This window comes from Carassius carassius, chromosome 8 (genome assembly GCF_963082965.1).
Source record: "Carassius carassius chromosome 8, fCarCar2.1, whole genome shotgun sequence".
In the NCBI taxonomy this organism is placed as follows: Eukaryota; Metazoa; Chordata; class Actinopteri; order Cypriniformes; family Cyprinidae; genus Carassius; species Carassius carassius.
Window position 1 is genome coordinate 18,904,824 of NC_081762.1, and position 18,790 is coordinate 18,923,613.

Here is an 18,790-nt window from a genome sequence, read left to right on the forward strand (position 1 = left end):
GAGCATATACATTTTCGTGCATATCCGTTCCCTGGGATCGAACCCATGATAGCATGATTACATATCAAGGTATAACGCAATAATCTTCCAACCGAGCTACACGAAACACAAACCAGAGTGCAAATAAAAGAATACAAAACATTAATATGAAAACGACGTTTTGCCGATAGGGGCGCAATTGTAGGATACGCTCTTATGGGTCATATTTCAGGGATTTGGACAAACGACCTATATGAGCGTATTGGTTGGAGGACAGGTTGATTCATTGTTAGTTCATGCTAATTCACAGTGCATTAAACTAATGTTAACGAGCACAACTTTTGATTTGATTTTAATAATTCACTAGTAAATGTTGAAATTAACATGAACTACAATTAATAAATGCTGTAGAAGGACTGTTCTTGCTTAGTTCCTGTTAACTAAAGTAGTTAACTAACATTATGGAACCTTATTCTAAAGTGTTACCCACAATTCTGACTGAATATTTTTCTCAGAATTCTGAGATACAATCTTGCAATTGCAAGTTATAAAGTCCAGTTCAGAGCTGAAAAAAAGACTGTGTTGATGATCTCAGAATTGTGACTTTATATCTCAATTCTAAATAACTTAATATTTAATAACACTTATTATCTCCCAAATGCGATTTTATAGCACACAATTCTGACTTCATTTCTCAGAATTGGGAGTTTATGTTTTGAAATTCTGACTTCATAACTTCCAATTGCTAGTTTATAGCACACAATTCTGAAAAAAAGTCAGAATTGTGAGAAAAAAGTCATAATTACCTTTTTTTATTTAGTTTTATAGTGGCAGATACAGACTTCCATACCCACCTCACCCCTAGTGTCAAAGTATACAGGTTGTGATTGCTGTAAAAATGCATTTATGTCACCTCTGAGCAGCATTAAACAGTCTGTGTAAAGACACCAGCATTCCACTTCGGAAGTGCTTCTCTGCCAAAAAAGGGCAAAAACAGCATTACAAAATGAAAAATCACTTTTACCATTTTGATGCTAAAGAATTGATCTTGAGGATCGAAACCCTTACAGCTCTAACCCTTAAGATTGCTGTGGAGTGTTTGGCCATCGCTGCAAATCCACAGTGTACCTCAGGATGCTTGTTCTTTGCTCTCTCCACCTTAATGTACCTTACCTTTGCCCTCTATTTAATGATCTACTCTTACAGTAATGACAAGGTCAGAGTGGCTGTGTGCTTTTGGTATTTGTGAGAGAAGTTTCAATGAGCGGTCACGTTGCCAGCTCCCCCCTTCCTCTCGAGTCGGTAATCACGCTTACATCAGAGCTGCAGAATGAAAGGGCTGTATTGTGCTCCACTGAATCCGCTGAATGAGCGTAGAGCAGTGAGAAGAACATGTACTGCAAAGAGATCTGGAAGCTTTTTATCAGTCTGCCCTGGGACACATGAATTTCAGATGACTATATATTTGAACTATAGCAGACCTTTTTAAGAATGTGTTCACCTCACTTGTGAAAGAGAAATTTCTTAATGCCCTTGATCTTATTGTGCATTTTTTTATTAGTGCATGCTTTTGATAGATGCTGCATGAAAATAGTGCATGCTTTTGATAGCTGCTGTAACAGATGCTGCATTGGTGGGAAAAATAATAGCAGAATTGACATGATATTTACAATACATTTTACCTTTGTAATGTGATGTTTATGAAAATGAAACATGATATTCAAAGAGAAAAATGTGCAGAATATGTAAGACATTGATTTGTGAAAAGTGGTTTTTATATTAAATATGATTCTTTGCAAGGGACCACCTTTTTACAATATTGCTAAAGTTGGCTTTATATTTTCATACATAAATATAAAGAATATTATAAATTTAATATTATGTTTTATACTGTGTCAGGCAAAATAAAAAATATTAAATCTATAAAAATGTTTTTATATTATTTTTTATTTTATTTTCATTATTTAGAAGTTTTTATCTTGCAACTGTTCTAATGACTGAACTAATAGACATAATTTTAGGGATATTAATTAAATATGTTTATAGCAGTAAGTTGACAGCATACTATCTTTTTTCCCCTGCTCATTGTTAAGAGTATTTAAAATCATTTGATTTGAATCATTTGATTTGTTTTTATTCCTTACTGTTAAAAACTAGGGTTGTCAGTATAATAAATAACTGTGACCTCATGCCAGAAAAAAATTAAAATGTTACATTTAATACTTTTAAAACCTAACACATTTATTTATTTATTTTTGTTTCTTTTGAATAATATGCACCAATATGTAGTGTTCACAATAAGACCAGGAACGTGTTAAGAAGTAAATATGTATATTTTTGACTTCATGTTCTTATAATATCAGTCTAGTATGTCCAGTCAAAACCCGAAACATATAATCAAATCCTGCCCTGTATAACTCCCTATATTATAAAATATTTTGCTTTACTCTCAGATGTGTTGTGATTGCTGTCTTCAAGGATCTAGGCTGCAAATACAAAAGTGGCTGGTTCCAAATATGCATTGTCTGGAAAGTGAAGAGCAGCTGAGGTCACAAGCTTGATGTAACACCTTTGTACCCACAAGCACATCCCTTCAAGTCCCTTTTGTGTCCTGTGTTTGGTGTACTGGTATACTTTGGTGTACAAAGAAGCTGGCTGTTCACAGAGTGCTGTATCCAAGCATGTTAACAGTAAGTTGAGAGGATGGAAAAAGTGTGGAAGAAAAAGATGCACAACCAACCGAGAGAACCGCAACCTTGTGAGGATTGTCAAGCAAAATCGATTCAAGAATTTGAGTGAACTTCACAGGAATGGACTGAGGCTGGGGTCAAGGCATCAAGAGCCACCACACACAGACGTGTCAAGGAATTTGCTGAACCACAGACAACGTCAGAGGCGTCTTACCTGGGCAAAGGAGAAGAACTGGACTGTTGCCTAATCGTCCAAAGTCCTCTTTTCAGATGAGCGCAAGTTTTGTATTTCATTTTGAAACCAAGGTCCTAGAGTCTGGAGAAATGGTGGAGAAGCTCATAGCCCAAGTTTCTTAAAGTCCAGTGTTAAGTTTCCACAGTCTGTGATGATTTGGGGTGCAATGTCATCTGCTGCTGTTGGTCCATTGTGTTTTCTGAAAACCAAAGTCACTGCACCAGTTTACCAAGAAATCTTGGAGCACTTGCTTCCTTCTGCTGACCAGCTTTTTGAAGATGGTGATTTCATTTTCCAGCAGGATTTGTCACCTGCCCACACTGCCAAAAGCACCAAAAGTTGGTTAAATTATCATGTTTTTGGTGTGCTTGACTGGCCAGCAAACTCACCAGACCAGAACCCCATAGAGAATCTATGGGGTATTGTCAAGAGGAAAATTAGAAACAAGAGACCAAACAATGCAGATGAGCTGTCAAAGAAACCTGGGCTTCCATACCACCTCAGCAGTGCCACAAACTGATCACCTCCATGCCACGTTGAATTGAGGAAGTAATTAAAGCAAAAGGTATTGAGTACATGACCAAGTATTACCTACATGAACAGTAAATGAACATACTTTCCAGAAGTCCAACAATTCACTAAAATGTTTTTCTTTTTTTATTGGTCTTATGAAGTATTTTAATTAGTTGAGATTAGTGTTTTTTTTATGTGAGCCAAAATTATCACAATTAAAAGAACCAAAGTCTTAAACTACTTCAGACTGTGTGCATTGAATTTATTGAAAATCCATTGAAATCTAGTTTCGCAATTTGAGTTGAATTACTGAAATAAATGAACTTTTCCACGACATTCTAATTTATTGAGATGCACCTTTATTTTAGGTTGTGCCACTCTGAAACCATACATCGTGTTTTAACAGACGCCATTAATGCAGAGCAAGTGTGGGTAAAATAGAGTTAAATTCTGACCATATAAAGAGTGATTAAATGGCAGAGCAGTTTGACATCCATACCGTTGTGCAGCCAGTGACTCTTGGCAGGGCACAAAGCGCACCAATCACTAGATATTATTAGCCCAGCATTCCAACAGCACTGTATGTACTTCTTCTAACCCCAACCCCCCCCCCCCCCCCCCCCCCATCTAGCCATTCCTCCCTCTGCTAAGGCACATCTGCGGTAAATCACAGTGAAAAGCAGTCCTGAATGTCTGCTGCATTGAGTTCGCAGGTACAGGAGACCACACTTTCCTGTCATATCAGCTCAGACGTAGTCTGCAAACACAGAAAAAAGAGAACTTTGCTCATTGTGCTGATTTTTCAAATAATACATGTCTGTGATAGAGTTGGAACTGTATTAATCTCAGAATCTCACCACATGACCGGAAGGTTTAAAAGAAAAATATGATTCATTTCTACTCTGTGAACTTGAATGGCTCTTAAGTTCATAGATATGCTGTATCTGCACATACATTTTCATGGTCTTGATGTCTTGCACATGATGAGCGAATTTCCAAGCCTGGGAATTTATGGTTCCACCTAATCTAATAATAACAAGAACACCATCATATAACCTTTCAGGCGTGTTTAAGGGATAAAACACCAGGAATGCATGCAAAACAAATGTGGTGGTCTGCAGCCTTCATTTGGAGCCTGAACATATCCCACTATATCTGGTATGCTTGTTCTTTCATGCCAAGGTAGAAAAGACACCCTTTTCTCATTAGCTTTTTGTTTATATAGAAAGTTCAGTCACTGTGATGTACAGTGCACATGTAGTCTGGCTTCACATTTGGCTTTTAGCCAAACATTGCACCGTAATGAGTGTACAGGAATAGATCAGTGAGTCTTTGTACATTGTTGGCCATTTATACCTTATCACAAGCCCCTTTGGTTTGATTTAGGTGGAGTCTTTGCTCTAATCACAATGAAGAGTGTATGTATAAGAACAGCAAAACAATTCCTTAGGTGGGCCTATGTTGTATGTTATTGTACAGGGATCCCTGAGGTCATTTTAACAATTAAAGATGGTGGAAGCATAATTGACTTGCAGTATAGACTGATAGTAGTAATGTGAATCTAACAGAAAAAAATATAATTAGCCTACACAGTGTTACTATTTCAAAGGCTGCGATTTAATGAAAAAGATATAAATGCGATCCATTTCTGAGAGAAGTGCAGCACTGTTTATTTACACGCAAGCAGCTCATGTTGTGGTGATTATTTTTCTTTTACATTGCAATTACAGTTGCAATATTTCTTAGTTTAATATTTTATTTAATAATAATTGTTATTACTATAAATATAAAATATTATAATAATTATAAGTATGTATTTTAATAATTAATACGTATTTTTGAAAATAAAAAAATAGTAGTACAAAAATTATATTTCAATTACAAATTTCCCTAAAGTGTGCAATCCTAGCAGGTGTGTAGTATAAATGTCAAGTTCTGTCATGAAACTCTAGATGGCGTGGGTATCTCTGAAACCCTCCACCTTCCCCAGCTCCACCTGTATAGATCTGCTATGGGTCATTATATATGCTATTTGTGCAGCAGCAGTATGTCTTAAATACTCACAGCACTGTATGTGCATATGTATTGGCAGTAGCAGGTTCCTGTACTTGATTTGCAGCAGCAGCAGCAATAATCTACAACAACAGCAATAACCAACAGCAGCAGTGCTGCTTGCATTGAGTCAGCGCATTGAGTCTGGGTATGTTCCCAAAGCGTTTATCACATTATACCTGCTTTATACTGTAAGATGTGCTCATCCAGTCCAGTTTCAATCACATTAAATAAGTTAACTGCCAATGTGTCAGTTTCCTATTCAGACCTGGCACTTGCTACCTGTTTTACTCCCAGGTCTTAATTATCTCTGTTTCTGTCTTATTCGATTTTAACCAGAGAACCCAAGGAGTTATGATGAAATTTCTAAAAACATGATTATATATCAGTGCTGCTTTTTGAACAATAATAATGTTGTTGGTAGAAATGGAAAACTTGATAATTAACCAGAAGGATTTAATAGATTTGAATTGAACTCTAGAAGGTATCTTTAAATAATTTTATATTAGAAATGATTCAGTAGTCTTTTAACTTGGAGACCATCTTTGGGATGCATCAAGAAGATAATGGATGATAATGACTTAATTCCTCATACAATGTCAGACAAATGTTTTTATATTGTCATGACGTGTTTTTGGTAAAAATATATCCTTGTACTTGATTAAAGAGTCACATAGATGCTTTCAGAGAACACCAACTTATGTGATCACTTTCTTAATTTTTTTAAATCATCCTTTTTTTTACCACTTTCATCTTTTATCTTCTTTCTGTCCTTTATCCCAGCGTGAGATTGAAAAAGTGTGTGATGGAGCTTTCATTCTCCACAGGTACAGCTCTTGAAATTAAAATGATCTCTTTCATCTTTCACTCTAAAAGACTGATAAAAGTGGAATGGATTTAGTTTTTTTCCAGGAAATGCTTTTTTGGCTGCAGAATTGCTTAATTTGTGTCAAAGTGCAATAACATTGTGGCATGTCATGCCATTGCGATATCTTATTTCAGTCGGTTATTCAAACAGTATTCATCACCATTCATATTTTAGTGCTGTTAGAATGACAGACACAAACAGGCATGCAAGACTAAACCAGTAAAACATTTGATTTCTTTAAACATTTTTATAAAAAATCGCTATTATTGAACGTTGAATGCACTTTATGTTTGTTTTATTGTCAAAACTGCAAAAAGTAATTTAATATAAAGCTTGTTGAGCCAACAATCCATCTGCCACTGTTTGGCATATACCTACAATCTATGTTTTGCAGTGAATTATCAGGGCTGTTTTTTATTCATCTTGCTGTACTTATCAACATGAATGCTTTTCATAGTAACAAAATCTTGTTTTGCTCAAGATGTCTTTCTTGAGTGATATGTTCTATGAGAGTGATAAGATGCGTATGGAACATTAGCTAGCGAACATCCAGCAGAAAATGGAATTGTCTCTGTAAAAAAATGAAATGTGATCGATGTAAAGGGTGTTTGAGAACAGCTGTCATATGCATCTGATGTCAATATAAATACATTCTGATTGTCCTTCATGTCTCCTTTCATAATGGTGCTGCTTTTTGTCTCCACAGTAATAGTTTATGGAAATGGGCTTCTCAATGCCATTATCTAGAAAGCAATGTGGATGATGGCTGATGTAATGGGGCTCAAGGTCCAAGGAGTCCAAAAATATGTATTTTGAAATCTGAAATTTGTGGCATTTTAAGCCTGTATTGGACAGTTGAGTTGAGTAGAGATAGGAAGCGAATGGAAAGGGAACAGGATCAGGAAAGATCTTTTTTTAATTTATTGTAACATTATGATATAAAATGAATAAGAAAAATGTAAGTTCCTGCACTATTTCTAGGTTACAAATGAAATAGGCTAAGTGCATTTTGTGCATGAAAACAAAATTAAAGTCTGTGTATTTAAAAAAAGAAAAGAAAACTGGTCCCTCAAGTTATGCAGATAATATGATTTGTAATGCAAAATAGAATAATTTTTAACCAATAGTCTTAAAAGTCTAGTTTATGTATAAAGATTATATAAAGTATCAATAAACTGGACATTTATAATCTATGCTGAAGTTCAGATTTTTAGCTAGTGTAGATAATATCAACCGATTAGTTAGCCCGGCAAATAGCCTATATTGTTCTTTTATTACAGCCCAGACATAAAAAGATGGTCACATTGCAATTTTTTTGTGAGCACTCACTCTTACAAATCAATATAAAGCCTAATTTTGAGACATCTCTTTACTTTTCTGTCTCTTTCAAACCAAATCTAACAGGAACCAAGGGAGATTCATGCAGGCACTTCCAGCTTTTGTTCAATAGCTTGATCTGTAGTCAAATACTGACCCTTAGAGAAATATATTTATTTGTTGGAGCAATCGAGAGACATGCCTTTGATGATGTATTTATTGTTGATAAAATGTATTCTAGCATTATTTCAGCTGGCTTGACATAGTTGTAAGGTAAAAATCACACTGAATTGATTCACAGCCTTCCTGTTTTGGATTTGTTTAGCACATTGTGCAAGTTATAAGCACGCATTGAATAAGGCAGTTGAGAGAAGACTTCGCTTTATTTGAACAAACCAAAAGTCATACAGTGTTTGTTCAGCAAACTCGTTCAAGCTTAGAAAAGTATTTCAACAAGCGAGTTTTGAGCTTTATCTTTTGAACAAGATAAAAATAGCCCTCTGGGCTTTGGCACCTGCCAGCAGCGTTTAGACAGAAGCGATTGCTGTGTTGAATCAATGTGTTTTTTTATGCAGTCTCTTTTTTTGTTGACATAGCCAGAGTGGGCCATGTGCTAATCCAGCAACAGGAAGTTATGAGTGCCACCACCCTCTCCCTTGGACACATAAAAATACACACGGTGCTTTCTCACTTTCACTCAGCCTATGCTACTCACTCAGAGACACGTGTGCCAATGCTTTAAACAGTTTGTGTGCATAGATCTTAAGACCTTTCTCATGTTTCTGTGGTGGTCCGACTTCAATGAGTAAGACTGGAGCCGCTTTTGGGTCAGTGTCTCTCTCTGGAGCACTGCCACTGCTGAAGGACATGTGAGTGTCACCACAACATTACCTTTACTGAGGCCATGCTGGATTCATACACACATTCACACACTGCTTTAAACACTGCCTCACTCATTTACTCACACTACAGTCGCCTGCCAACATTTCCATCAGCAGAATTAAGGGTATGACCAAATATGTAGGCGGTATGATTGATTTTATATTGTGATCTATATGCTGTATAGTTCAAAAGTAAAAAAAAAAAAATTATATTTTTATTCAGCAAGGATGCATTAAATTCAAAAGTAACAGTAAATGCATTTAATAAAGAAACAAAATGTTGTTCTTTTGTTCTTTTCTTAATCAAAGAATCCCGGAAAACAATGTTTTTAAGATTGATAATAATAAGAAATATTTCTTGAGCAGCAAATCATCATATTAGAAAGATTTCAGAAGGATCATGTGACACTAATGACTGCAGTATGATGCTGAAAATGTAGCTTTGCCATCACATAAGATACATTTTAAACTAGAATAAAATCAACATTTTCTTTAACATGATAGATTTTATTGTTATTTTTGATCAAATAAATGCAGCAAAACATTTTAAAAATGTAACGACCACGAATGATTAAATAGTGTATGCAATTTAAAAAAAAAATTTTTTTGCACACCTAATATACCATGATATTAACAATACAGCAGTATCTTTTTTCTCCTTTTTTTTTCCCCATTGCACAACATATACCATCATACTGCCTGAGCCGAAGATAAGCATCTTGAACTCTGAGTAAACATTATACGTGGTGCTTTTCCAGAACTGTTGACGTAATGTCAGCATTGAACCATTCAACCCTTCATTGTTCACTGCCCCCTCACACCCTTATCCTCCAACTGGATTTTTTTCCCTCCTCGGGGAATGTTTCATTTTTCTCCATCTATGACTCATGGATGACCCTCGTTTTGTTGGCAGGACGACTCATAGCTGTCTAATATTGGTCGGAGGAGCGGTGAGGCAGGGACAGGGCCCTTTATCTCTCACCCGAGCATCTGATTACAGCCATCTTCAGGGAGATGTGTCAGACACAGAGCGAGTGCTGGACCACAGGATGACGTAGAAACACATCCCCCTCGATTTATCACTCTCTCCTTCTGTATGTGGGTGTCAACATAAGACTGCATGGGAATGATTCAAAGAACTCCCCCCGAATGACAAATTATAACAGTCTCCACAGTTTTTACACGTGTACTATTTTATCACTTTCCCTGAAGTCCATATGTTGTCAAAATTTCTTGTCGCAAGTTAGTTTTCATGACCATTTATTTTCATCTATATCTTTGACCATAAGAATTAAACAGGCTGTTTTTGCATCTTTAAGACTTAAACATTTCTTGAGATCCTTGCCAAAGTTCTGAGAAAGTTCTCTTTTAGCTGGGAAATGGCCCCTTTAAGTGAATTCAGGAAAGATAGATGGATGATGGCAAACATCAAACCCCAGATGGCTCACTCGTGAGGAATGTAAATATGAAGCGAACGAGATTCATTCATCATTCACTATCCATACTGAAATGTACAGAGCAGGAGAAATCTGTCGCTGATTATGTGCAATTCTAAGCTAAAATGTGAAATATTAGGAAGGACCTTATTTGCATGCCTCCTCTAAAAGGATTCTTATCAATGAAGGTTTTTTTTTACTTGTCATATTGTTGTTGACTGGTTGGCAGTAGCACATGTAGGCTCCTGTTTGCTCCATGTGGCCTGTTTTAGTGTATTATTCTCAGGCACTTGTGTTGATGCTCCCTGCTGTTGTACTCCAATTAAACGTTTCCTTTAGCAGGCCACCTGCCATTACCCATCAGCAGGAGGTGAGGGATCTCAGCTCTTGAGAGCGGAAATTGTAAAGGGCTCAGAGTAAATGATTGATGAAGTCAATCCTGACACAGACAGAAGACCATAGCTGTGATTGTATCTGAAAGTGTGAGAGCAAGTGACATTAAACATATGTTGATGAAGAGGATACTCACTTTAATTCTTGTACTCTGTTATCCTCTTCATTCTCCATTTTACAGGCATTTTACACCACCATTGAAAAATCGGGGGTCAGCAAATTGTTTTTCTTAGGACATTTTTCAGCAAGAACTCTAGCTTTTAAAATACTTTATAATAAAAAAAACATATTTTAAATTGTATTTATATATTTCACAGTATTTTTGATCAAACAAATTAAGCTTTGGTGAGCATTAGAGACTTCTTTCAAAGATTCAATGCAAAAACTTCTTATTTTCTTTTGTGTTGAAATATGTACCATATATTAAAAATTATTTTGCTTTCTTTTCTCTTTCTAGATTACCACACTGATCAATCACAAAGACAAGCTCAAGAAGACGGAGAAGACCTTACGGGCCGTCCAGAGAGTGGGGCAGGCGGTCAGTGTTGCAGTTGGCCGCTTCGTGGCCGTGGGTGAAGCCATTGCAGCAGAGAATGAAGACTTGAAGGACGAGATGGGACTGGCTTGCTTTGAGGCCCGGAGAGCAGGTTAGTCTGACACTACTCTACTGGAAGAGCTATGACACATAAGCAGTTTAAATGGTTAGAGTTGCCAGGCAACGAGGAACAGGAAATGGACAGCTGGGTTAAACATTGTGGAACTTGTCAACAAGCTCAGGGCTGCCTGGCAAGGTTGTACACCATGCAAAATTGATTTGAAATTCCTTTCAAATTGAATTGAATTGATGTAGCATACAGGAATTGCATTTCAAATTGGATTTAAGGAAGTATAAATAAAATTGAATGAAATTCAGAGACATTTAACAGGATATAATACAATTTCTAATGATTCTTACATTTTTTATTTAGAACGGTAAACATGATATCATACATACAACATTTGAGGTCAAATCTTCCTATCTTCAAGAAACATTAGATCATAATATTATTAAAACTAGTGTTTCATTTTATATACACTAATGTCAAAAAGAAGCCATTTCAGCAGCCATTACTTAAACCGTCACATGATCCTTCAGAAATGTTGAGAACAGTTGCTATTTAATATTTTTGTGGAAACTGATAGTTCCTCTTCAGGAACTCGAGCTGCGTCGAGAACGATTGGGGAAATGCGTCCAGCGTGACGTCTCTGAATAATGTGTATAATCAGTCCAAAGGAAGGGCGTGACGTCATAGGCGGGTGATAAAGCATGAGCGGCAAAGCCGGAAGTCAGCCTTGTGTCTTCAGCAAGCACTCTGTGTGTGTGTGTCAGTCACTGTCATCTGTCATCTGTTTGTGAGTCTTATTTAGTGTCGTTTGTCCACTGATAAACTCCATTGTCAAAGCTTCAATCAAGAGAAGTTTTGGGCAAGAGCAGGCAGCGTTCAGGCTGTGTGTTTTCCCTGCCAAAAAAAAAAAAAAAGGGAGGGACACACGCAGCTCGTGTGTTGTCTGCTTGAGAGTGAAGTGCGCAGTGTCAGCTCTCGAGGGAGTTGACGGCTGCGATGCGAGCCTTTGCTTCACTCTCAGAAGGCTTTCTTTGAGGAGAGAGCTTTCACTGGCATTTCTCGCGGTGCCAGCCCCGCTTTTGTCAAGGAAAAAACGGAGCGGTGGTTGTGCTCGCGGGATTCGCTTTCGGATCTGCTGGAAGGAATGTAAGACGGGTCTTTTCAAGTCCCTATCTTCTTTCTTAGCCACCAGATCCGGCGCCCGCTCTCGGGGGTTCGGAAGCCCGCGTTTGCGGTACTTTCTCCCCGATGAGAGGGCGCGACGCACTGCCTGTCTTTCTCAGAGGAGATTGATATGGAAAGGCGTCGATGAGCTCGCCAGTTGTTCAAGCACCAGTCACACAAGCACCAGTTACACACGCATATTATTCCTAATATTATAATAAGCAGCATTTATGAGGAGTGGAGCTCGCGCAGTCGGCTCTCGAAAAAAAAAAAAAAAAAGATGAAAAGGGCTGATTGTGCTTTTCTCGCAGTTAAGCGCTCCGCTCTCGCCGGGCACGCTCCGAGGAGTGTGTCCGTGTATGCGATCTTGCAGTTGCGGTCGCGCTGGGGCTGATGCACGGCGGCGACCGCGATGGCGGGAATCGCACATGATCTGGTGAACGGGTTGGAGACGGCTCGTCCTATCTCCACCCGTGTTTACTAGATCTAGAGCTCGTTCTCGAGGCTTGGAAACCAGCGGGGCTTGGAAAAAAAAGCCAGCGCTGTGGTTTTTTCGCCCTCTGAGACAGCTCGCTGCTGCGGCATGCTCTCTTGTCGGGCACACTATGAGGAGTGTATCCGTGCATGCGATCTTGCGGTTGCGGTCGCGCTGGGGCTGGGGCTGATGCACGGCGGCGACCGCGATAGCGGGAATCGCACATGATCTGGTGAACGGGTTGGAGACGGCTCGTCCTATCTCCACCCGTGTTCACTAGATCTAGAGCTCAGTCTCGAGGCTTGAAAACCCGTGCTGGGGTTTCTTCGTCCTTGGAGGCAGAGCTCGCTGCAGCATTCGTCTTTCTCTGAGGGGATTGATGCTGTCTGTGTGACTGAGTAGTATATATATATATATATATATATGTATATATATATATATATATATATATATATATATATATATATATATAAAGGACAATGCGTGTATTACATTGTTTCATCTTTATGTGAGTTCTACACCAGACAGTGTTGACTCGTCTAGTTGTTGACTACTATATATTAATATTTATCTGACTATGTGAAGTTAGATGGGCAGGGGCTCATGGGATGTAATTTCTTATGTGAGAACACATATGTACCGCTCTTCCTCTGAGGAGATTGAGGCGGTCAGGGGCTGCTGGGCGGAGCAGTCCCAACCATGTTCCAGCCCCTCATGCCGGGGGTGTCACTTTGTACTCCGCAGACGCTAGAGTCAGAGTGGCGCTCCCAGGCCGAAGGCTTCTAGCGGAAAGCAGTTCTACGGACCGTTGTTTTCGCTGGATAGCCTTCATCATAACGTCCTGACGCGTAAGGCCTAGGACGTTTTGAAGGCCAGCTCCCTCTGGGGAAGAGTGGTGTACACCGCATTACACGGTGCCCATCTCTCCTCAGTGCCCTCAGGAGATCGATCTGCCAACCCTGCCGGTGTTCCAGGGCGCAGCGGTCTCCAGCGAGCGCTTCTCTCAGTTACCGCCCGGAAACGTAGCGGTGCTGAGAGGCTCGCTACCTCTACGGAGGTCTCTAGAGCAGCTAGTATGGTCGTCCCCTGCTGGTCTGCCGCTTCAGGACTCTGAGCTAGTGACTCTAGGCACACCAGAGGCCAGTCTCGCGAGACTGGTTCCCTTAGGAGGTCACATGGCAGTGTGGGAGCCCCTGCCAAGTGTACCTCAAGGGGTCTTGCCCCGAGCAGGCTTTGGTCTAGTCTTCCTAGCAGACGACGTGGGTCTGAGGCACGTCGTTTTTAGGCGACTTCAGCTACGAGAGTCCTGAGGCTGCGGCTCAGGACCTCGGAGGGCAGGCCCCTCTGGGGAAGAGCGGTATACACCGCATTACACGGTGCCCGTCTCTCCTCAGTGCCCTCAGGAGATCGATCTGCCAACCCTGCCGGTGTTCCAGGGCGCAGCGGTCTCCAGCGAGCGCTTCTCTCAGTTACCGCCCGGAAACGTAGCGGTGCTAAGAGGCTCGTGACCTCCTGGGAGGTTTCCAGAGCAGCTAGTTTGGCTGTCTCAGTGGGTCCTGCACACTGTAGTGAGAGGCCACAGAATCCAGTTCTGGTGGGCCCCAAGCAGGCTCTGGTAATGGAACAGAAGTAGACTCTCTCTGAGGACGGAGACCATCGATGTGGTCCCTCCTTGGGTTGCAGAGTCCGGTTCTACAGCCGGTACTTCACAGTTCCAAGGAAGGATGAGGTGTTGTGTCCTTTTCTAGATCTGTGCTTTCTGAACCTCTCAGTCAGGGGACTGAAGTGTAGCACGCCTGCACAGGCCAAGTCCAAGGACTGGTGTGTCACGATCTATCAAAAGATGCACTTATCTCCATCCTTCTTCATCGGAAGTTCCTGAGGTTTGCTTTTGGGGGCAAAAGCCTACCAATACGGATCTTCCTCTGGCCTTGCACTCTCACCCCACACTTTAACGACTCAACCACATTGACGATTGGTTGATATCAGCTCAATCTCAGCAGATGACGGTTCTGCACCGAGATGTCATTCTCGCTCACTTGAAAGAGCTGGGGTTAAGACTTAACACCAAAAAAAGTGTGCTTTCTCCAGTTCAGAGAACCACTTATCTGGGCATGGTGTGGGATTCGACCACGATGCAGGCACGTATGTCACCTGCTTGGATCGAGTCGATCCTCACTGCAGTCGCAATAGTGAGAGACGGCCGGTCACTCACTGTCAAGCAATCACGGAGATTGCTGGGTCTGATGGCAGCTGCGTCCAACGTGAATACTATTGGCCTGCTGTACATGAGACCCCTACAGTGGTGGCTCGAGACCAAGGGGTTCTCCCCGAAGGGAAACCCACTTCGCATGCTAAAGGTCACGCGGCGCTTCCTACGTGCCTTGGATATGTGGAGGAAGCCTTGGTTCTTGTCTCAGGGCCCGGTGCTGGGAGCTCCTTGTCGCCGCGGGATGCTAGCGACAGGCGCGTCCCTCACCAGCTGGGGTGCGGTCATGAGTGGCCACCCTGCCCGCGGTCTGTGGAGTGGTCGCCATCTGACATGGCACATCCACTGCCTGGAGATGCTGGCCGTGCTTCGTGCACTTCGTTATTTTCTCCCAGACCTAAGAGGTCAGCATGTGTTGGTGCGCACCGACAACACAGCGGTGGTCTCTTACATCAACCACTAAGGAGGTCTGCACTCACGCCATTTATACAATTAGCGTACCAGATCCTTGTGTGGGCCCAGGATGAATTCCTCTCGCTCAGAGCAGTCCACATTCCTGGACATCTTAATATGGGAGCAGACATCCTGTTGTAGCAGGGGCCAAGGCCCGGGGAATGGCGGCTTCACACCAAGGTGATGAAGCAGAGTTGGAGAGTTGGGCCAGACTCGGGTGGATCTGTTTGCGACTCGAGACACATCGCACTGTCCCCTCTGGCTTCCTCTGACTCATCCAGCTCCACTTGGGGCTGGACGCCATGGTACAGACGTGGCCGAGGCTTCATCTGTACATTTTTCCCCCGATTGCTCTGCTCTCGGGAGTTCTGGAGAGAGTGCGCCGGGACGGAGTCCGGCTGCTGTTAGTAGCCCCGTTCTGGACAGGCTGGGTATGGTCCCTTGGCCTGATTTCTCTTTTTGACGGCACTCCATGGGAGGTTCCCGTCAGGAAAAATCTCCTCTCGCAGGCGGAGGGTGCGCCCCCGCATGGAGCTTAGAGGCTGTAGGTGCTGTCTCTGAGGAGGCACAACTCTAAGCTTCCGGTCTCTCAACCAAGGTTGTAAGACCGTTCTCCAATCCAGAGCTCCCTCAATGAGGAAACTGTATGCCTTGAAGTGGAAGCCTTTCACTTTTTGATGCGGAGACCGCCAGCTCGACCCAGTTAACTGCCCGTATGGTACAGTGCTGGAGTTCCTGCAGGCTCTCCGCAGGGTTGACCCACTCCACCATGAAGGTCCATGTGGCGGCCATGGTGGCCTACCGCGCCCCTCTCGGTGGCCAGTCAGTGGGCAGAACCCTCTGGTTACATGTTTTCTCCATGGTGCGCTGAGGCTGAGGCCTCCGGCCAGAAGAAGCTTATGCTAAGCGGTGATCAGGATGTTATCCTAAGCCTCAAGTCCTCTGATCTCCCCTCTCCTGGGGGTCAAGACTCACTCCTTCTGAAGTTTGGCCATTGGACGGATTGTCCCCGAATTCTGTCAGGCTCCTTCTCTTGCTTTAGCTGTGCTCTTCCACACTAGGCAGAGATTTGAAAGTCTGGCGGCGTGGGCATTCTCGTTCCCCAATCGTTCTCGTGCAGCTCGAGTTCCTGAAGAGGAACGTCTAAGGTTACGTATGTAACCCTGGTTCCTCGAAGGAACGAGACGCTGCGTCGCAGTGCCACACTTCCGGCATCTCCGGCTGGCGCCTTCTTCATCCTTTGAGGCTGACTTCCGGCTTTGCCGCTCATGCTTTATGCTTCCTGGTCTCTGACGTCACCCGCCTATGACGTCACGCCCTTCCTTTGGACTGATTATACACATTATTTAGAGACGTCACGCTGGACGCGTTTCCCCAATCGTTCTCGACGCAGCGTCTCGTTCCTTCGAGGAACCAGGGTTACATACGTAACCTTAGACGTTTTTTGTTTTCATTGAAATCTTTTGTAACATTATAAATGTCTTTGCTGATACTTTTGATCAATTTAATTCATCCTTGCTGAATAAATTAACAGGTATTAACAAATTTACTGACTTCAGACATTTGTACAGTAGTGTATCCCTTACGAAAGGAAAATATATTTACCAATATATTTCTTAAAATATATTGTGATATATTGTAATATATTATTTTCCCTTTTTATTTTCTAATATATTATATATTTGAATACATTTGATAATATATTGATGATACATATATTACTTAATATATTGCAAAATATACAAATGATTGCCGCTTTCAATATATTGCAATATATTGGAAAAAATAAATATATATAAGAATATATGCCTAATATATAACATGATATTTTCCAATATACTGCAATATATTTTTGTTTCATAAGGGATAATACATTTAAAATCCTCAAAATGACATGAAAGAAGCCTATGAGCAATCTTAACCTTAATGTAATTTTTATGTTTCATATAAAAACTGTGTTGGACTAATTAAATTCCAGTCTATTGAAATCGGTTTGTCATTATGTGGGATGTAGCCAGTTGAAAAATCAACTGCCAAATGGCATAAAAAGTTAGTCTATCAAGTTTTATTATAAACTGACATTAATATACATGGTTTAAATGAATATGCACAGTGTAATATATTTAAAGCATACAATCTGATTAAAATGGGGCTTTCACATCCATACTGTATGGATGCAGCTGTTTTGAGATCCATGGAACCAAGAGCAGCTTTTTTCTTTTGTACAATGCCTGAATCTGTTGAGGTTTGTGAAAGGAAGAGTGCTGCAGTTTCTCTTCTATTAAACTCTTGATGTCCCATCTGTCTCTGAAGAGTTTGCCTAAAAATACCCCACAAATGTGCGTTTGCAAATCTCTCGTTTGTGATGAAGTGTTACTGTGCTTGCTCTTAGAATAACCAACAGGCACACTAAGAGATTTGATCTGTTCTGACGGTTTAAAGAGGTTTACAAATGCAAGCAGCTGCAGTTATGAAATAAATAAATTTGATATGAGTTGACATCTGTGAGGCTTTTTATAAAAACTAGATGATTCTGAGAATTACTTATTTCTGCATTAACTTATTTAATAGACTAGTCCTCTAATTTTTTTTTACGAGAAAATATTAATTTCAGTCTTTCTATTGCAAAATTTCATTTCTAATTTAATGTTACTTGCCATTTGTGAAATGTCTGAGTGAAAACTGTCTTGTGTAGAGATATCTTAATTGTCAGACCTGAATAAGTATTTTATTTGATTTTTGATACATTTCTTTGAAATAAATGCCACTTAGTCTGATATTTTATCATTTAATGTCATGAATTAATACACGTCTGTGTATTTAGTAGCAAAACAAGTGCTGTGTCAATCAAATGCGACTATCTCAAAGACTCAATGTGTGTTGTGGTTTACATTTGTCCCTCTGGCCTGAAATAATAGGAGCTCTGTTCTGTATCTATAAATACAGATAGTTGGTGGTCTCTCCCACCTCCCTTCCCATACCTCCCAGGGCAACAACACCGGATTTAGACTGGCTTCAAGTTAGTTATCAGACTCCCCACAGTTTTCAAACACTCACCCACTCATTTAATCCTCCTGATTATTACACAGGCCGCCCATGTGTGACGGGCAAAAGTTTAGACCAAAACACATTTAGGCAGGTGGGGAAAAAGTAATGTAGATTCGTCTCGGGAGAATAAGTCAGATGTTATAAAGTGGTGAAAGCTTTTTGTTTACAGAATAACTATATATAACTAAACTATACCCAATAACTAAACTAGTTCAACTGAGGTACGAGAGCACATCGTCTGAAGGAGATGTAGGAGAGCTTTCATTGAGTAGAGGAGGCCCTGATTTAAGAAATGACCTGTGACTTTGTGTGTAACCACAGATGTGACGCATTGGCCTGCACGTATTTTAAATCCAGGAGTTTTTTGAATGATGTGGAGATTACGTTGCTGTGATTGATCTTCTCAGTGGCTGGAAAGATGGAGGAGGATGTGTTTTGAGTAGAAGTCTGTGTGGTTTTAAAGTGCACTGCA

At 40.7% G+C, this 18,790-nt stretch overlaps 1 protein-coding gene across 4 annotated transcripts in view; it reads left to right on the forward strand.

Moving 5' to 3' along the window:
- LOC132145454 (alpha-catulin-like) overlaps positions 1-18,790 on the forward strand; it is a 70,179-nt gene that overhangs the window by 23,907 nt on the left and 27,482 nt on the right. For 3 of the 4 annotated variants that reach the window (XM_059556502.1, XM_059556501.1, XM_059556500.1), the window contains one exon: positions 10,822-11,011. In XM_059556502.1, coding sequence (XP_059412485.1) covers positions 10,978-11,011 — 34 coding nt within the window. In that variant the 5' untranslated portion in view covers positions 10,822-10,977. Of the gene's footprint in view, positions 1-8,343; positions 8,524-10,821; positions 11,012-18,790 lie in introns of those variants that run through there. The other variant, XM_059556503.1, reaches the window with a different exon arrangement.